At 40.8% G+C, this 14,572-nt stretch overlaps 3 protein-coding genes across 4 annotated transcripts; 1 reads left to right on the top strand and 2 right to left on the bottom strand.

Annotated features, from left to right (window-relative positions):
• The first annotated feature begins 2,117 nt into the window (after window positions 1-2,117).
• LOC144212055 (C1q-related factor-like) lies at window positions 2,118-6,494 on the top strand. 2 transcript variants are annotated; one of them, XM_077739669.1, is made up of 2 exons: window positions 2,118-2,986; window positions 5,338-6,494. In XM_077739669.1, exons 1-2 carry the CDS (start codon window positions 2,135-2,137, stop codon window positions 5,515-5,517), a joined length of 1,032 nt encoding a protein of 343 aa, XP_077595795.1. In that variant the 5' UTR covers window positions 2,118-2,134; the 3' UTR covers window positions 5,518-6,494. The 2 variants fall into 2 exon arrangements, 1 of the variants encoding a protein (XP_077595795.1); XR_013329710.1 differs by lacking the exon at window positions 2,118-2,986 and adding an exon at window positions 3,945-4,320 and having other exon boundaries at window positions 5,338-5,486.
• Window positions 6,495-9,534: 3,040 nt separating this feature from the next.
• Window positions 9,535-11,793, bottom strand: dcakd (dephospho-CoA kinase domain containing). The gene is made up of 5 exons (XM_077738957.1): window positions 11,526-11,793; window positions 10,873-10,987; window positions 10,599-10,802; window positions 10,421-10,508; window positions 9,535-10,353 (listed from the first exon to the last, which is right to left on the bottom strand). The coding sequence occupies exons 2-5, from the start codon at window positions 10,982-10,984 to the stop codon at window positions 10,068-10,070; spliced, it is 690 nt and encodes a 229-aa protein (XP_077595083.1). The 5' UTR covers window positions 10,985-10,987; window positions 11,526-11,793; the 3' UTR covers window positions 9,535-10,067.
• A 178-nt stretch (window positions 11,794-11,971) lies between these two features.
• Window positions 11,972-13,828, bottom strand: pus3 (pseudouridylate synthase 3). Its single transcript, XM_077739038.1, has 6 exons — window positions 13,410-13,828; window positions 13,075-13,340; window positions 12,820-13,003; window positions 12,624-12,733; window positions 12,384-12,556; window positions 11,972-12,310 (listed from the first exon to the last, which is right to left on the bottom strand). The coding sequence occupies exons 1-6, from the start codon at window positions 13,779-13,781 to the stop codon at window positions 12,069-12,071; spliced, it is 1,347 nt and encodes a 448-aa protein (XP_077595164.1). The 5' UTR covers window positions 13,782-13,828; the 3' UTR covers window positions 11,972-12,068.
• Window positions 13,829-14,572: the final 744 nt, after the last annotated feature.

Genomic DNA, 14,572 nt, shown 5'->3' with positions numbered 1-14,572 from the left:
AGCAAGGTGGGAAGTAGTTTCATCCCATTGACTGATGCTAGTGTCGCTCATCATCCTGAGCCTTCCCTTTCCTTTCCACATCCCGTATGGAAATCCGAGTGCTACTGTCTGGAATTACGTAATAGATTCTCATGCCCTAAAAAGGCAAATATGTGTGTGTTGTGTTTGTCACATTCCACACACGGAAATCTAACTGGTTAGACACTCTATAACAGATAAATAAATATAGTACTACTTGGTTATCATGGGAAGGATGCCTGGATATACATCAAACTGATAAAAAAATAAATAAAAATATGTGATGCCATCTCCATCTATGACTGTTTCTTTTTGGACAGAAAACTGGAAATATTATTAATAATGTATAATGTATACCTGAAGATGTCTTGGTTCACAATACTGAATATTCTGAGTTGTTAGATCATTTGATTTAACTAAACTTTGCAATGATTCTTTTTAACAAAAGTAATAATAATAATTTCATTTGGGGAAAAATAGGCAAGGATCTTTTATCATACCTATACCAGTTCATTTTTGTTACATGATAATGATGGATAATAATGCTTATAATAATAATTGAAATTCATTACTATACTATCCCCAAATCTGAAAAAAAACCTAAACAAAATACTATTCTATCAAACATGAAAAGTCATTCATTTATAAGACATATAATTAATATTACAAAGCAAGAAGCACTAATAGTTAGGTGGATTACTTATTTATTTGAGTTGATATAAAGTGAATTGGTTCAGGAAAGGCTACACGGTTAAATTTGATTGATTTAATCAGTTTATAATGAATAGAGATTGCCCCGTAATATACTTTCATGAAAATATGAAATATATCCTAATATATGACCTCACTAACATGAAAAGCAGAAAAGGCATTTGCCCGAAATTCCAGCACAAGGAGCTGCAAGATAGCGGTTTGTTTCCTAAAAAGGACAAGCCAGCCCAACGATCAAATCAAGGAAGTGTGACAACTTGCGTAAACACTGAACTGCTGCATATGTTTTCCTTCCTTATACTGTACGATATACCGTGTACTTTTCTATTCTTGCAGTGGGTGCAGCTGCTTGAAAAATTTGTAAAAATTTGGAGAACGTCTAAAAATGTTTACTTAAAGGTACAAGTCTATGAAGTATTATTCTTCAATAGACAAATAAGCATACTGTAAATGTATTTTTTACAGTTAAAACTGTTTGAAATTTAATATGTACCTATTCAAAAGTTGCTGTATTTAAAAACAACTCTTTGAAATGTAGTGAGAATAAAGTTGCACTATATTTTGGAGGCTAAATGTAAACAGACTTTTGTTTATCATTCAGTTGGTAAACTCAAACATGTATTTATTACTGCAATTCTATTGAAAATATATGTACTTGAAAGTCAAAAACTCGAAAAATGCTTTACAAGACACCTGCTGAAATATTAAACGAATACATTTCATTTTTTTTCCCACCCAGATGTCTGATTTAAGACATCAGAGACCTCCCACTGTCTTCCAGTTCCTTAGTGATGACAAGACCCTCCCCACTGTGGAATGTGTCTAGTTGATGAAAATTGCTCCAGAATAGATGAAAAGACTATACATGAAACTTGCATTGAAAAGTGTCACCCAAAGTTCACAGTATAGTGGATGGAACTGTGAGAAGTGGCCCCCATCTTGTGGCCAAAATAAGAAAGTGAGCCTCGGTGGTCACATATAGCACTTAAAATGACCAATGATGGCGCTAAAGACGCCCATTTGAAATTGTACTACAACTAGTTGCATGAACACACACACACACACACACACACACACACACACACACACACACACACACACACACACACACACACACACACACACACACACACACACACACACACACACACACACACACACACACACACACAATGCGACTTATATGTGAACAAATACAGTTTTATTGTAAAACTTGGTTGGTGCAGCATATATAATTAAAATAAATGACATTTCTACTTTAAAGTACCATAGAACACGGTATATAATAACTATATTAAGCCTAGAATTTGCAAGTTGTCAGTTTTTGTTTTACATTTTACGATATCGGGTATTGGACATCAGTGGGGAAGCACTGCCCTCACCCTGACTCAGAGTTGGTGTGTGCATGTTGCATCCTCTCTCTCCCCCTTCCTTCTCCCCCATCCTTTGGCTCGGTGGGATTCCTCGCTCCCTCTCGCCACTCAATTCTTCCCCCTGCTCTCGTCATCTTCCTCGCGTTCATCTTGGCGAAGCCCACCACCCGGCAGTCACCATTCCCACCCCGGAGAGGTCCACACTGGCAGCCCAGCCCCTTCCCCGGCTGAGCATCGGGCGCAAGACCCTGGTCGCGGCCGCTGTGGGTGTCATGCTGGTGCTGGTCCTGGTGGTGCTTATCCCCGTGTTGGTCAGCTCCGCTGGAAGGGGGGAGGAGAGTGGGAGCAGCTTGGAGATGCTGGGCACCTGCCATATGGTGTGCGACCCCTTCCCCACCACCGAGGACCCGGTCACCCCCGAGCGTAAGGCGGACAACCGGGGGGATCCGAGCCAACGTAGCGTGGCGCTGCCCATGCCCACTTCGGCTGCTCACGCCTCACAAGGCAGACCCGGACGGCAGGGGAAACCCGGACCCCCGGGGCCCCCTGGAGAGCCTGGTCCACCAGGACCAAAGGGACCACCAGGGGATAGCGTGGACGTGGTACGCACTGGAATTCTAGGCTTGGGGGTGGCCGGGTCTGTAAGCACGGCAACTTACAATACGACACCCCGGGTGGCTTTCTACGCGGGGCTCCGGAACCCGCAGGAAGGCTACGATGTCCTGCGATTCGATGACGTCGTCACTAACATTGGGGGGAACTATGATGGCGCCACGGGCACGTTCACGTGCAAGATTCCAGGCACCTACTTCTTCATATACAACGTTCTCATGAGGGGAGGAGACGGAACCAGCATGTGGGCCGACCTGCTTAAGAACAATTTGGTGGGTAACCGTCGCTTTGGGGTCATATTTATTCAATCCCTTGGCACCATCAGTTAAGTTTTTGGGTTTGAGTTGCCTGATGGATTGATGAGTTTATTCTGCATACACTAGATTTAATGCACAATGTATCAGTCAGAATATATACTGCAAATTGATGACCATAACTTAGCTTTCAACAGGTATGTTTCTGCAAAAATAGTGGAAAATTCACTCACTCATTGACTGATAACAGATTGATACTCACTTGCATCTTAATCACTAAATGTAATAAGTTTAATTTATTTTTCTGCCACCAAAATGTACCATTGTACTGCATTTTTACATACATCCCAAAACATATCTACTTCAGCAAATCCAAAATACTCTAACAACAATTTTAGTCTAGACCGCAAGAGTTCCAGTCCATCATCCTTTTCCAAAGCAATACTCCAATACTTACTAATCATCATATTTTACAAAATATGACATTGCATCTATCTTTGACAGTGATAACTCATGACAGCCAGAACCATTCAAATCATACCCACTATATGCCACTAGAAACAATTAGACTATGTATCCAACCATAACCCAATATACAAAAACATGAACTGTAAACGTCCTAGCAAATTAAGATCATCAAGTACAGTATTTCCTCAGTTTGTGGCATGCGCGTGTGCGACTTGACCAAGCGTAGCCATTTCTGACTTGGCAAGTTAGAAAAAACTTCAAGGCGAAGCCACCGGTTAAAACTGTGAAGCCATGCGTTCATATGTGGCGTGATCTCAGTTCCCACTTAGTTCAGGCCCGCAAAAAACAATGGACAACGCACAGTGGCGGGCTGCCAGATTGTGTACGCCAGGGAAAACGATCCGAGCGTGACCCGCAACCTGGCGTAGATCAAACCATCGCCTGAGGTGTTGACAACAAGTTCAAAGCGCTTTGAAATACAAATAGAAACTTCAACACAGCCGCCGTGACGTCCGTACGTTTGGTGTTTATCAAACGGTAGACTAGGCAGACAGTTCTGGTGTGGAAATGAGGTATTAACTACGGATCACGGATGTTTTGGTGATGTCTCGGAAGCCTAAGGTGACGAAGCTGATCAAACGCCGCGCAAATTTGAAGTGAAACACAAACATGATGGTCCAGATATACAGTCACACCTCAAATAACACTTGTTACCTGATAGCAGTTTACCAATATGCGCAAAGCCAGTTTAGTTGAACAACAAAAAAAGTTCTAATTCTGTTGTTTGACCTTCTGTCATCTACTAAATGAGTACTTCATAGATTTGCCTTTTGCGTGAAGATACATAGATGGCAAAAACCACTGAAAAAGATCCCCTCTTTGTGGTAAGTTAATTATTTCGACAAATTATATAATTGGATGATGTGCTCAACAATGCTGCTTTGAAGGAGAGTTAAGAGCAATTAAATGTGTTTTTAATTTAGCTTTTTTGATGTCTTGATAAGGGTCAAGGTTTGAGATATGAATGGTATGACTTGGTCATTTTTTTTAGATTGTAGCGGTCACTTAGAGAGAAAAAATAATATAGGGGATGCTTTAACGTACGAATTTTCAACATACATTGGTTGATCTTTTGTCTGGAGATAAGTGATAAAAATTGAATTAATAAGGAGTGCCTTAACTACAGAATTTTTCAAGATTTCACGTTTTGATATAATCTTGATGTAAGGGCAAAAAACTGGGATACAAGTGTGTTGAGTGTGGTTACAACTGTAATAATAAATGCATTGTAGTTACTGAGTTAGGAAAAATATTAAAATGATTATTCCCAGCCAGGTCTTCACAATTCAAATAGATCAGAAAAATAAAATGTTTACAATTAAAGTCTAACACCAAACTTGCAAAAGTAGCTTTCGTCCAAAGTGTCCAAGGACCATCGCTTCCCACCCGTCAAAAGCTTTAAGGGCAATCTGAACGCCTTCTCCCCCCCTATGGTGTCTTAATGACGTGGATGAGACGTGGCACTCTTGGTAGTTTTATACACTTCGTGCAGACAGGCGGTGATGATACAAGTGCAGGATTCATAATAAATAAATAAAATGGAAGCCCTAGTAGGGTGAGGGGACATCTTTAAAGGCACTGCGCATCCTCTTAGGCAGTCTGAGTCGCCATGAAGCCTTCCAACTTGAGTCAACGTGTTCTTATACTTAGTACTACACTCCCAACGAACTCACATTGAGAATTCCTCACATCAGCAGATGATGTTTTGTTTTGTCTGTAGAGGTGAAACACCGTTTTGTAAAGATTCCTTGGGCTACTTTTTGGAAAATGTTTACTTTGCCCGAATGGCTAAAACTGACTTATAGTGTTACGAGGAATTTATGAATGTATTTATTTTTTAGGTCAGGGCTAGCGCTATTGCTCAAGACCAGGACCAGAGTTACGACTATGCCAGTAACAGCGTCATTCTGCATTTGGACGCCGGTGATGAGGTGTTCATCAAATTGGACGGGGGCAAGGCACATGGGGGTAACAGCAACAAGTACAGCACCTTCTCGGGGTTCATCCTGTACGCCGATTGACGGAAGGATGCATGACAGCGGCTGATTTCAGTGGCCAAGACGAGCCGATGTCGCCCAAGAGTTGTGGATTCGGAGGTTATGGAGAAATGTCTACCTCTTTAACAGTGTGTTGTTTGGACGGTTGGCGCTAAGGTGTCACTATGATTCTGAGGCAGTTACGGTGTTTGTTGATTCATTACGTTAAACTGTTGTGTTTCTTGAATGGCATGCAAATCAGCTGCCATAAAGATAGGTGTGATTCCATCTCTGATTTACGGGTAACAAAAAAAAATCACCAATAGGCCAATTTTTGGGGGATCTGTCTGTAGTTCTCTCTGGTTCAAATGAATTGGATGTCTATCGCCTTCAATGGTAGTGAATGAGTTTAATGTGAGATTTCTACAAATTAAAATTGTTAACTATCAGGTCTGATATTGAATAATTTACAGTGTGTGTCTGTTAAAATCCTTACTATAGTGATTATATTATGTGATGTGCTTGCTTGTTAACATCTGCATGCAAAAAATCCATTAGCCCTAAAAAAAAATAATAATAATAATGACAAGATACTTAGAAAATATGTTCAAACTTGGTTGGTTTTGAATGGAAACAATTCATGTCAAATGTTTCTTGTCTTGCCTTGTGACTGATTTTCTGTGTTTTTTTTTTATTTATTTATTATTATGTACAAATTTATGGGTTGAATTAAGTAGTCAGTGATTCAACTGTATTGCTTAGCATTGACGTGAGGTAATATTTAGTTTATAACTGCTTGTTTTCTGGGCTAAAAAAAGGTATAAATGATTTTTACCTAAATCATAAGAGTGTCTTACTAAAAAAGAATTATTGTTCCATTAAAAAAACTTTAAAAAATGTTTGTTTGTGAGTTTTCAGTATTTATCAATTTTATACCAACGACAAAGAAAACTATATATCTTTTAAGTATACATACATGATATGTAATTCTAAACTATGTGCATTATTTGAATACTAACAGTGCATTGAAATATTATACTATAAATAAAAGCTGTACTTTATATGTGATTGGTAATCTGCATCTACATTAAATTAAAAGAATAATAAGACATAGTACTTTGAGATGCCTGTGTACCAGAGGAGGAAAAATACTATTTATAAACACACTATCTACAAATAAATAGCAAAAACAGAGAAACTGAGACTTATATGGTCTGTCTCAATGTCTCTGTCCTTTACATTAAAACATTAGACCAGAAATAAAACTATGTTGAAAGTTTCAGAGTTGAATATTAGAGACAGCTTAGACCATAAGCTCATCCAGCAGGCGTATCTGCGACGAGCAACGAGTAGCCTCGCAATTTCAAGCCTAAGAAGCGATTAATTCCCTCGGGGGTTGTCTTCAGTATGGCAAAAAAAAAAAAATCTTGAGTCAAACTGAGGTTTTGAAAATCTATGACAAGTGGCAAGAGTGTCAAGAAGTTAAGTTTGAAAATAGTCGCCGGTGAGTTCACTGAAAATGTCAACGGAGTCGCAAAGCTGATAAAAAACTGCGGCGACTGGATTGCTTCGCCGTGTCAGAGCATCAGTGTTATTTTAATGCCTTGGAGACAGACAGCTAACTTCCTCCAGACACAATTAAAAGTGAGTGACCGTGCCTCAGCAGAGGTCACCCAAGCCACCGGGGGGAGGCCGAGAACTCGGGTTTTCTCTGGGGCACTATGAGCGCATCGTCAAATTAGAGACTTCATGTCACAATGTCAAAAGACGAAAGCGCCCCCGGTGTGGCGAGGAGCCGTCGGAGTGGCTGCTGTTGTCGTCCCGGCAACCTAAATGTTGTGAAGATGCTGCCAAATGTCAATAGGTTACGTTTGGGAAAAATACCTATTTACAAAATAGCTCTATTTTGATGGACAGCCTTCATATCTTAAGTAAACGTTTGATTTTGATTCAGATGTCAGTTTTTCAAGACGCATTTTCAAGTGTTGTAGTCAAGATCACAACCAAAACTTCATGAAATAATGAGACAAAGTCCAGATCAAGATTTTTGGGAGACTAAGATCAAGGCTTTGTCTATTGGGAATAAAATCTGAGACTAGACAAACAGCTTAAAAATGTTCTTGAACGAAGACTGGAGTGTATAATAATTACACAATTATTAAGTATAACAGCATGGCGTAAAGGGTTTGCCTGATGGGAAAAGAAAACACGGGCATGATTCCAACTTACATGGTGTCACTTACGTTGGCTGCGAGCTCAAATTTAATTGTAAACGACTCTAGCTTGCTAACAGCTATCAGTTCTTCCATTGGCTTAAAATACAAAGCCGCTCTCGTCCTATATTCGGCTGCAGCATTCCCGTCAAACTCACTTAAAAGAAACATGTACATTTAAGCACATGTTTTATACCCCCCAAAAAATCTGGTGAGAAAAACAGACACTTGATTTGCTTTGGTGCAGCACAAAAAGGGATGTAGGAACCAAATTTGGCCCCCAGGCCTTGTGTTTGACATTGATGATATAGATGGATACTGAAGGGTTTACAGTATGTCTTTTACAAATAACACTATAGGCACCCCAGCAACCCTTGCTTTTGTTTGAGCATCATCACCCCCCGAATGAACTCACCGAAAAACAACCCAATTACAGATGGATGCCTCGGCTAAATGACCCCTACGCAATGTTCCAACGCTGTCCTTGGACCCCTCCCAATTATGAGCTCGTACTCTGCCATTGATGGTAATAGACTGACAACAATTACTTAAATGGATTGGTCGTCTTCCGTCATTCCCGATTTAATCGTGTAGCCCCATTATTGCATTTTCCGTGATCCTAAAAAATCCCCAACCACACACGTTTAACTCTTTGCCGTCGTGCGGCATTCGTAACAACAACTGTAAAGCAAATAGAGCAGAAAGCTAGTTTGGACGCCAGGAAAGCACGAAATGGGCTTCGGTGGGTTTAAGTGTGCATCCATGCACGTCTTAGCGCTCCTTGGAAGGACGCAACGGCATCCGCCGCTTCCCCACGTCCTTCCCGGGCGTCATGCCGGCGTCCGGGGGTACAAGTCCAGTGTGTCAGTGACTCAGCACCAGCTCCCCTCGTGGTCCGACCCTGAATGAGGCAGTCCTAACGCGCCAAGACAGGTTGACTCATAAGGCTAGGGACGCTCCGCTGGCGTGTTCACTGTCTCTTCACCTTACCCGGCGACACCGAGATGCGGCGTGACAATGCGTTACGGAGGCGCCGGCTTTGGACCGGGCCTACCGTGACGCGAGACGCCAGAGTCAAAATGGCGAGGGCCGTGGAAGGCCGTTTCATGCCGATGTCGGGCTGCATTTGTGAGCTACTGCGCGAGGAGCGCGCCATCGGCTTTTGCGCCATCTGTCGTCGTTATACTTTCATAGAGGGGGTTATCTAACAAGTTTGCATGGCCGGCAGTTCAGTTGTAGTCACTGGACATCTATTGAGATTCCATAAGTCTGTTGTGAGGAGAACGTGTGGAGAACATTCATAGGTTGTGGTGGAGCCACATTTAGGGCCATAAACCTTCTTGGCTTCGGTAATAAAGACATGATTAGTATTCAGAAAGAGATGTAACCTGAGGGAATTCACTTTAGCTTGTTGAGATAAAGCACAAGCTTGCAAAAGGTACTAGCTGGAAATGAAGACTGTTCAAATACTTGACTATAATAAGGTGTATTTTGCAGGTTAATGTACTGGCAATTACAAACTACTGTGAGGTATTGCCTTAGTGATAATATATGTTTAAATGCACATGCCCGTCACTCCACATTAGTGATGCAGTGTTTTGTGGCTACCTGACGTACATCTGCAAGTGGGAAGGGTGACGTCAAGGCTAGGTTCCTCAATTTTCTTGTCCATGTCATGTTTGGCTTCTTTTTAATATTGTTTTCAATTATTTGCTATTGGAAATCTCGCCTATTGGTTCAGGAAGAAGTTGTTCAAACCACATTGTCGGATTTAGTTTATATTCAGTTTCACAAAGTGTGTTCATAGGAGGGGAGGATTAGTAGGAGTAAGGAACTAAAGAGTAAAAAGTACAGCAGAGTTCATTGTGTATTGTTAAATACATTAATTCCAGCAATTACTACATTGTCTTTGTGCATTAGGGCTACTCTAATTATATTAATGTTAACAATTTTGATAATCAATTAGTTGTATTTTTTACCTAAAACCAACCCATATCCCCCTTTGACCCTCTTAATAGTAAATATTTATGTAGAGGTCCATTAAAGTAGAGTTGTATTATATATATATATTAAAATATTTAACTAATAATAAACTCTGTGGCCCTTCCATATCTTCACATTACAGTAAAACCAAGGCTAATTAACCACAGATATTATAAATTGATTTTTCAGTGCAAGTTGTACCAACAAAAGTGGCTGTCAAAGAGAATTTAGTAAGAAATTGTACAAAATAACATATTAGATTAGTAGTGTTAAAAAAAAAAACCTAACGACAAACATTGAGAAAATGCTACCGACTGTCAGTTCCCTACTACAGTAATTAAAGTGCTTGCTTTGTATGAAATCTTACTAAATCCTGCTGACAATTGCAGTCATCCCAACTCAGGAGAAAATCATCTTGGCCGCATATAGCAGCACCCCCCCCAGACCGGCGGTGGCGGCCACGGCTAGAACCCGTACCAGAAGGAAGTCCATGGAGTCTTCTAGCTTGGTGTGCAGCCGCAGTACCTGACGATGGGTGTCCTCTCGCGAGGCTGAATTCTCGATGACGTGGCTAGCAAGGCCACGTTTCTCATTGAGCGGCATTTGCGCCGCTAGCCGCTGTTCGGCCTCCTCCTGGGTTAAGGCGTCCCGTAGCATCAGCCGTGAAAGCTGAGTGGCGGGATCGCTGTAAAAATGAATTTGGCTTAACTTTGTTTCTTAACTTTTTTTTAAAATAAAAGTGGAGGTCTTACCAGTAAACGACAACAGTGTGATTGAGGAAATGTGTCAGCTTTCTGGTTTCAAAGAGGAGTGGCACATCCAGTACAATGTAGCGGAAACCTATAGAAAATGCATAGAAAACATCATTTGCATGTTGTATTTGTAAACTTAATGGCGCCATTGACGGTTGGAAGTGAATGAGAAACACACCTCTGAGGAAGTAGTAGATAATTTGTTTCAACATTTCCTTATGAATTTCTGGGTGTGTGATGGAGTTAAGCAGCTTGCGCTTCTCCGCGTCGGCGAACACAATTCGGCCCAGCTTTTGCCGGTCAATCTCGCCATTCTCCAGCAGGATCTCGTGCCCGAAATGGAAAACGATGCGCGAGTGGGCAAGTGTGCGCGGCTCCACCACTGCAGGATAAAGAAATACAAAGTGCATCGTCAGTTGGAAAGCATTGGTTGTTAATTATTGCTGAATCACCTTTTCGGGCAACGACATCTGCGTCAACGATGGGGCAGCCGAGCTCACGCAGCATTGATGACACTGTGCTTTTCCCAGATGCGATTCCGCCGGTCAGCCCAACCAAATACATCTTCTGAAAAAGAAATAACATGGAGTTAGAAATGTTTTCTTAAGATGAGCAAATGTGTTTTAATAAAATGCTGTCCCACCCATTGTGGTTGATTGTTTTTCTGGATTATAGGGACAGGAGTAAAAAAACGAACTGAGAACTGATACAAAAACATGATTAAATAGTATTGTGATAGGTATGCTCTTATCAAGGGGACACAAATAGAAGGATCAGAAGAGGGTATATTGCCTGTTGTCATATGTTGTGGACACAAATAGCTGAAGGGGGAATTGAGTTTTTCCTTTTTGTGCTTTCTGATCACATTTACCACACTTTAAATGTGATTTTAATAAAACTATGCTCACAAACACGTCCATATTTGCCCTGAACACACCATTGAGTAGGGTGTCCTTACTGTTAATATTTCCACAATTTAACAAACAGAAAAGAGGGATGGGCTATTTTAGGCCATCACAGATAGTACTTTAAAATATATATTTTGACGTGATTTCCTGGTAAATTATGAATTGAAAAATAAGTAATATGGCAATTAGTTTCTTACCTGGTTATTGTCAATTGATGTTTTATATAGAAAACAAACAGGGACTTGGGTATCCGCACTTTAAGCTAAAGATAACAAGCTAAATGTGGAGAACAACGTCAAAACAACTGACAATAGATGAAAGAATGGATAAATCATCCTCCTTAACTCTTACATTCAAAAATAATTTAAAAATATGGATGTTATTGGTCGTATTACCAGCTAAGTCTCTTGAGGTCAACTACATGTTGAAAACCGGATGTTGTTAATGATAAATGTGTCCCAGGCTAAAATCACCGACCATCCACAACCACCAGAAAGGTTCCACTTTAGGCATTTACCCAGACTCTGGAAATATTATAAACTAATGTGGTATCAATCATAATTGCTAGTAATTAAATAAATATAATAATAAAATAAATAATGTAATCAAATAATTTATATGAGAATTCAGAATACAAGGCATGTTGAAATAGTTGCAAAAAGTGTGTTTATTTCACAGAAATAACCATTTTTGCCAGAAAAAAAAATCCTACAACAAAAATCCTATTTAAACATTTCTCTTCAAGACTTGGACACCTTGCCATCAAGACGCAAAACTGTGGAATTGTGTACATTTTTAGACCGCTTCCCTTTGTGCAATGCTTCTCCACCATCTTCTGTCTCTTCCCTCTCGAGACGGCCTCTCTTAACAAAATGCTCAATGCGTGACTCTAAGCTCTCGCAGAGCGGCCTCTCTAACAAAGGCCGGTACTTTTTCGGGCGGCTGCCTTCCACTAGCAAACACGTGCCAGATGAAACCCCACCTGCACATCAAGATGCATCCTCACATTCTGTTCTCTTTATTATTTAAAACATAAAAAGGTATAGATTTCTCACCCCTGGCCTCCAAATCTCGGATCATGTCACGGATGACGTTGGCTCGGACTTGGCTCTGCGTCCAGTGTTGTTGTAGTGAGCTAAGTGCGAAATTCAGCTCCTCAGGCTCCTGTTTCCAGTTCAGGTTGTCAAAGTGGCATTGGTACAAGACCAATGGGTAGTCTACCGCCATGCTAGATTAAGAGGAAAAACCCATGGATTTATAGATTATATTGATGGACCGGCATGGATGTAAATCACCTGTATTGTGGCTTTCTTGGATTATTATGAACATCAAGAAGGCTGTCGATGACTTCTGGTGCTTCCAACTTCTGGCCAATCAGAAGCAACACAGCCATCATGCAGCGGACCTGTGGCGTCATAACAATAAATGTATTAACGTAAATTAACCACAATATATCGAAAGATAAATAACTATTTGTACATGTCATGATACCTGGTGGTAAAGGAATGCAAGTCCTTGAATCTCAAACACAAACATGTCATGTGGGTCAGTTCCAGTGGCATGTTGGTGGTCCAACGGCATGACTTTTGCTGACAAGATGGTCCTCTCAAACTGCAGGACGCCGTTGCCCACGTCCATCTTGCACAGGTTACGGAAGTCATGTGTCCCTTCATACCTGTAGATAGAAGTGTTTTTTTAGGCAAGAGTTTTAAATTGAGAAAATACGATAAATGCACAATAGGTCACCTTTTTGCTGCCTCAGCCATGGATGCCACATCCAAGGAGCTTCGTGGGAAGTAGTAGCGATACGTTCGATGTTGGCAATCAAACCGGGCGCTGAAGCCCTCGGCTGCGGGGGCCCAGTCTAAAATTTGAATGTCCTGAGGTAGGACCCTGTTCAGTATTTTTACATAGGGAAGCTCCGAGGTAGAAGTGGCTTCTTTTTTTCCATTTTCTGGTATCTTGACCCCCAATCCAGAATACTGTGTGGAGCGCAAGTCGATTGTTATCACCTGCAAAGGGAAAAGGCAAAATAATCATACTTTAAAAAACAACAACAACTAAGAACATCATGAACTTACCTGTGAGAAGGCACTGACACCTTTGTCTGTACGTCCACACCGGTGATAGTTGGACGTCTGGCGGTCCTGGATGAGGCGGGTCTTGAGGAGGGCTTCGAAGAGCCTGGCCTCCACAGTGTTGTCCGTGTTTTCCTGGACGGCAAAACCCTGGTAGGCCCATCCCAGGTAAGCAAGTCGGAGGGCGACATGGCGGTGAGGGTGGACAGAGAAGTCAAATGGCCGATCTTTGGCTGCTTTCTTGCCTTTTTTGCAATTTGCTTTCCCATTATTGGGAGATGGACTGGTCTTCTCATGGCTCTCAATCAGCTGGCTCTTGAGATTCTCCAATTCCAACTCCAGATCCTTTATTCTCTGGATTAATGCGTCTGACATTATGATGCACAAATCTGAATAAAAAATAAAGAACAGGTTTAAATTAATCTCATCTAGGAGTCGTAGCATTAGTTTTTTCTTGACAATAACCCATCTTCAACAATATTGCACTAATAACAACAACAATACCTAATCTAACAACATACTATGTTTACCTTGACTTTATACCGCTGAGTAATTGCAATCGTGTATTTCTTTCCTTATTCCATCCTTTTTTTCGAAGTTGCTACCGCCGTTGCATACACGTTGATACTACGGGCAGATTTCACCTCAGCACGGAACGATGAGGAAACGCCCACTTCCCGTACAGGCTTTACATGGGAAATGTAGTCCCTACAATAAAATGCACGCAACCCTTCTCAAACACTTGTTCCCAATGCAAAAGACAGTAATAACACTACCGTGTCATAAGTTGATGATGATAATGACATTAACCAACCCTACATGCAATTTAGCATCATTGAGTTATTATTTCATATTTTAATAAAACTTGAAATACACTAAAATGCCTTTGTAATGATATATGTCCATGCATTATGATCTCCTATAAATAATTCCATATCAAGAGTCTTCATTACATGAACATTTGCCAACATTGGTCTAATTTAGCTATAAAAAAACAATTTGTGGTAGGTGAATTGATTTTGTGGCTTTGTGGCTACTACTGTCTTCACCCAATACTGCCCACCTGTTACCACTGTATATTCAGAAGTACTTATGTCCCAACACAACCTCTAACTATTTTTTTTAATTAAATCAAGAAAGCAAAAGGTTATAAGTAACTGGCAGCA

Source organism: Stigmatopora nigra, chromosome 18 (assembly GCF_051989575.1).
Source record: "Stigmatopora nigra isolate UIUO_SnigA chromosome 18, RoL_Snig_1.1, whole genome shotgun sequence".
Lineage (NCBI taxonomy): Eukaryota > Metazoa > Chordata > Actinopteri > Syngnathiformes > Syngnathidae > Stigmatopora > Stigmatopora nigra.
The sequence above is the reverse complement of the archived record's forward strand: the minus strand, read 5'-3'. Positions and strand labels throughout refer to the sequence as shown.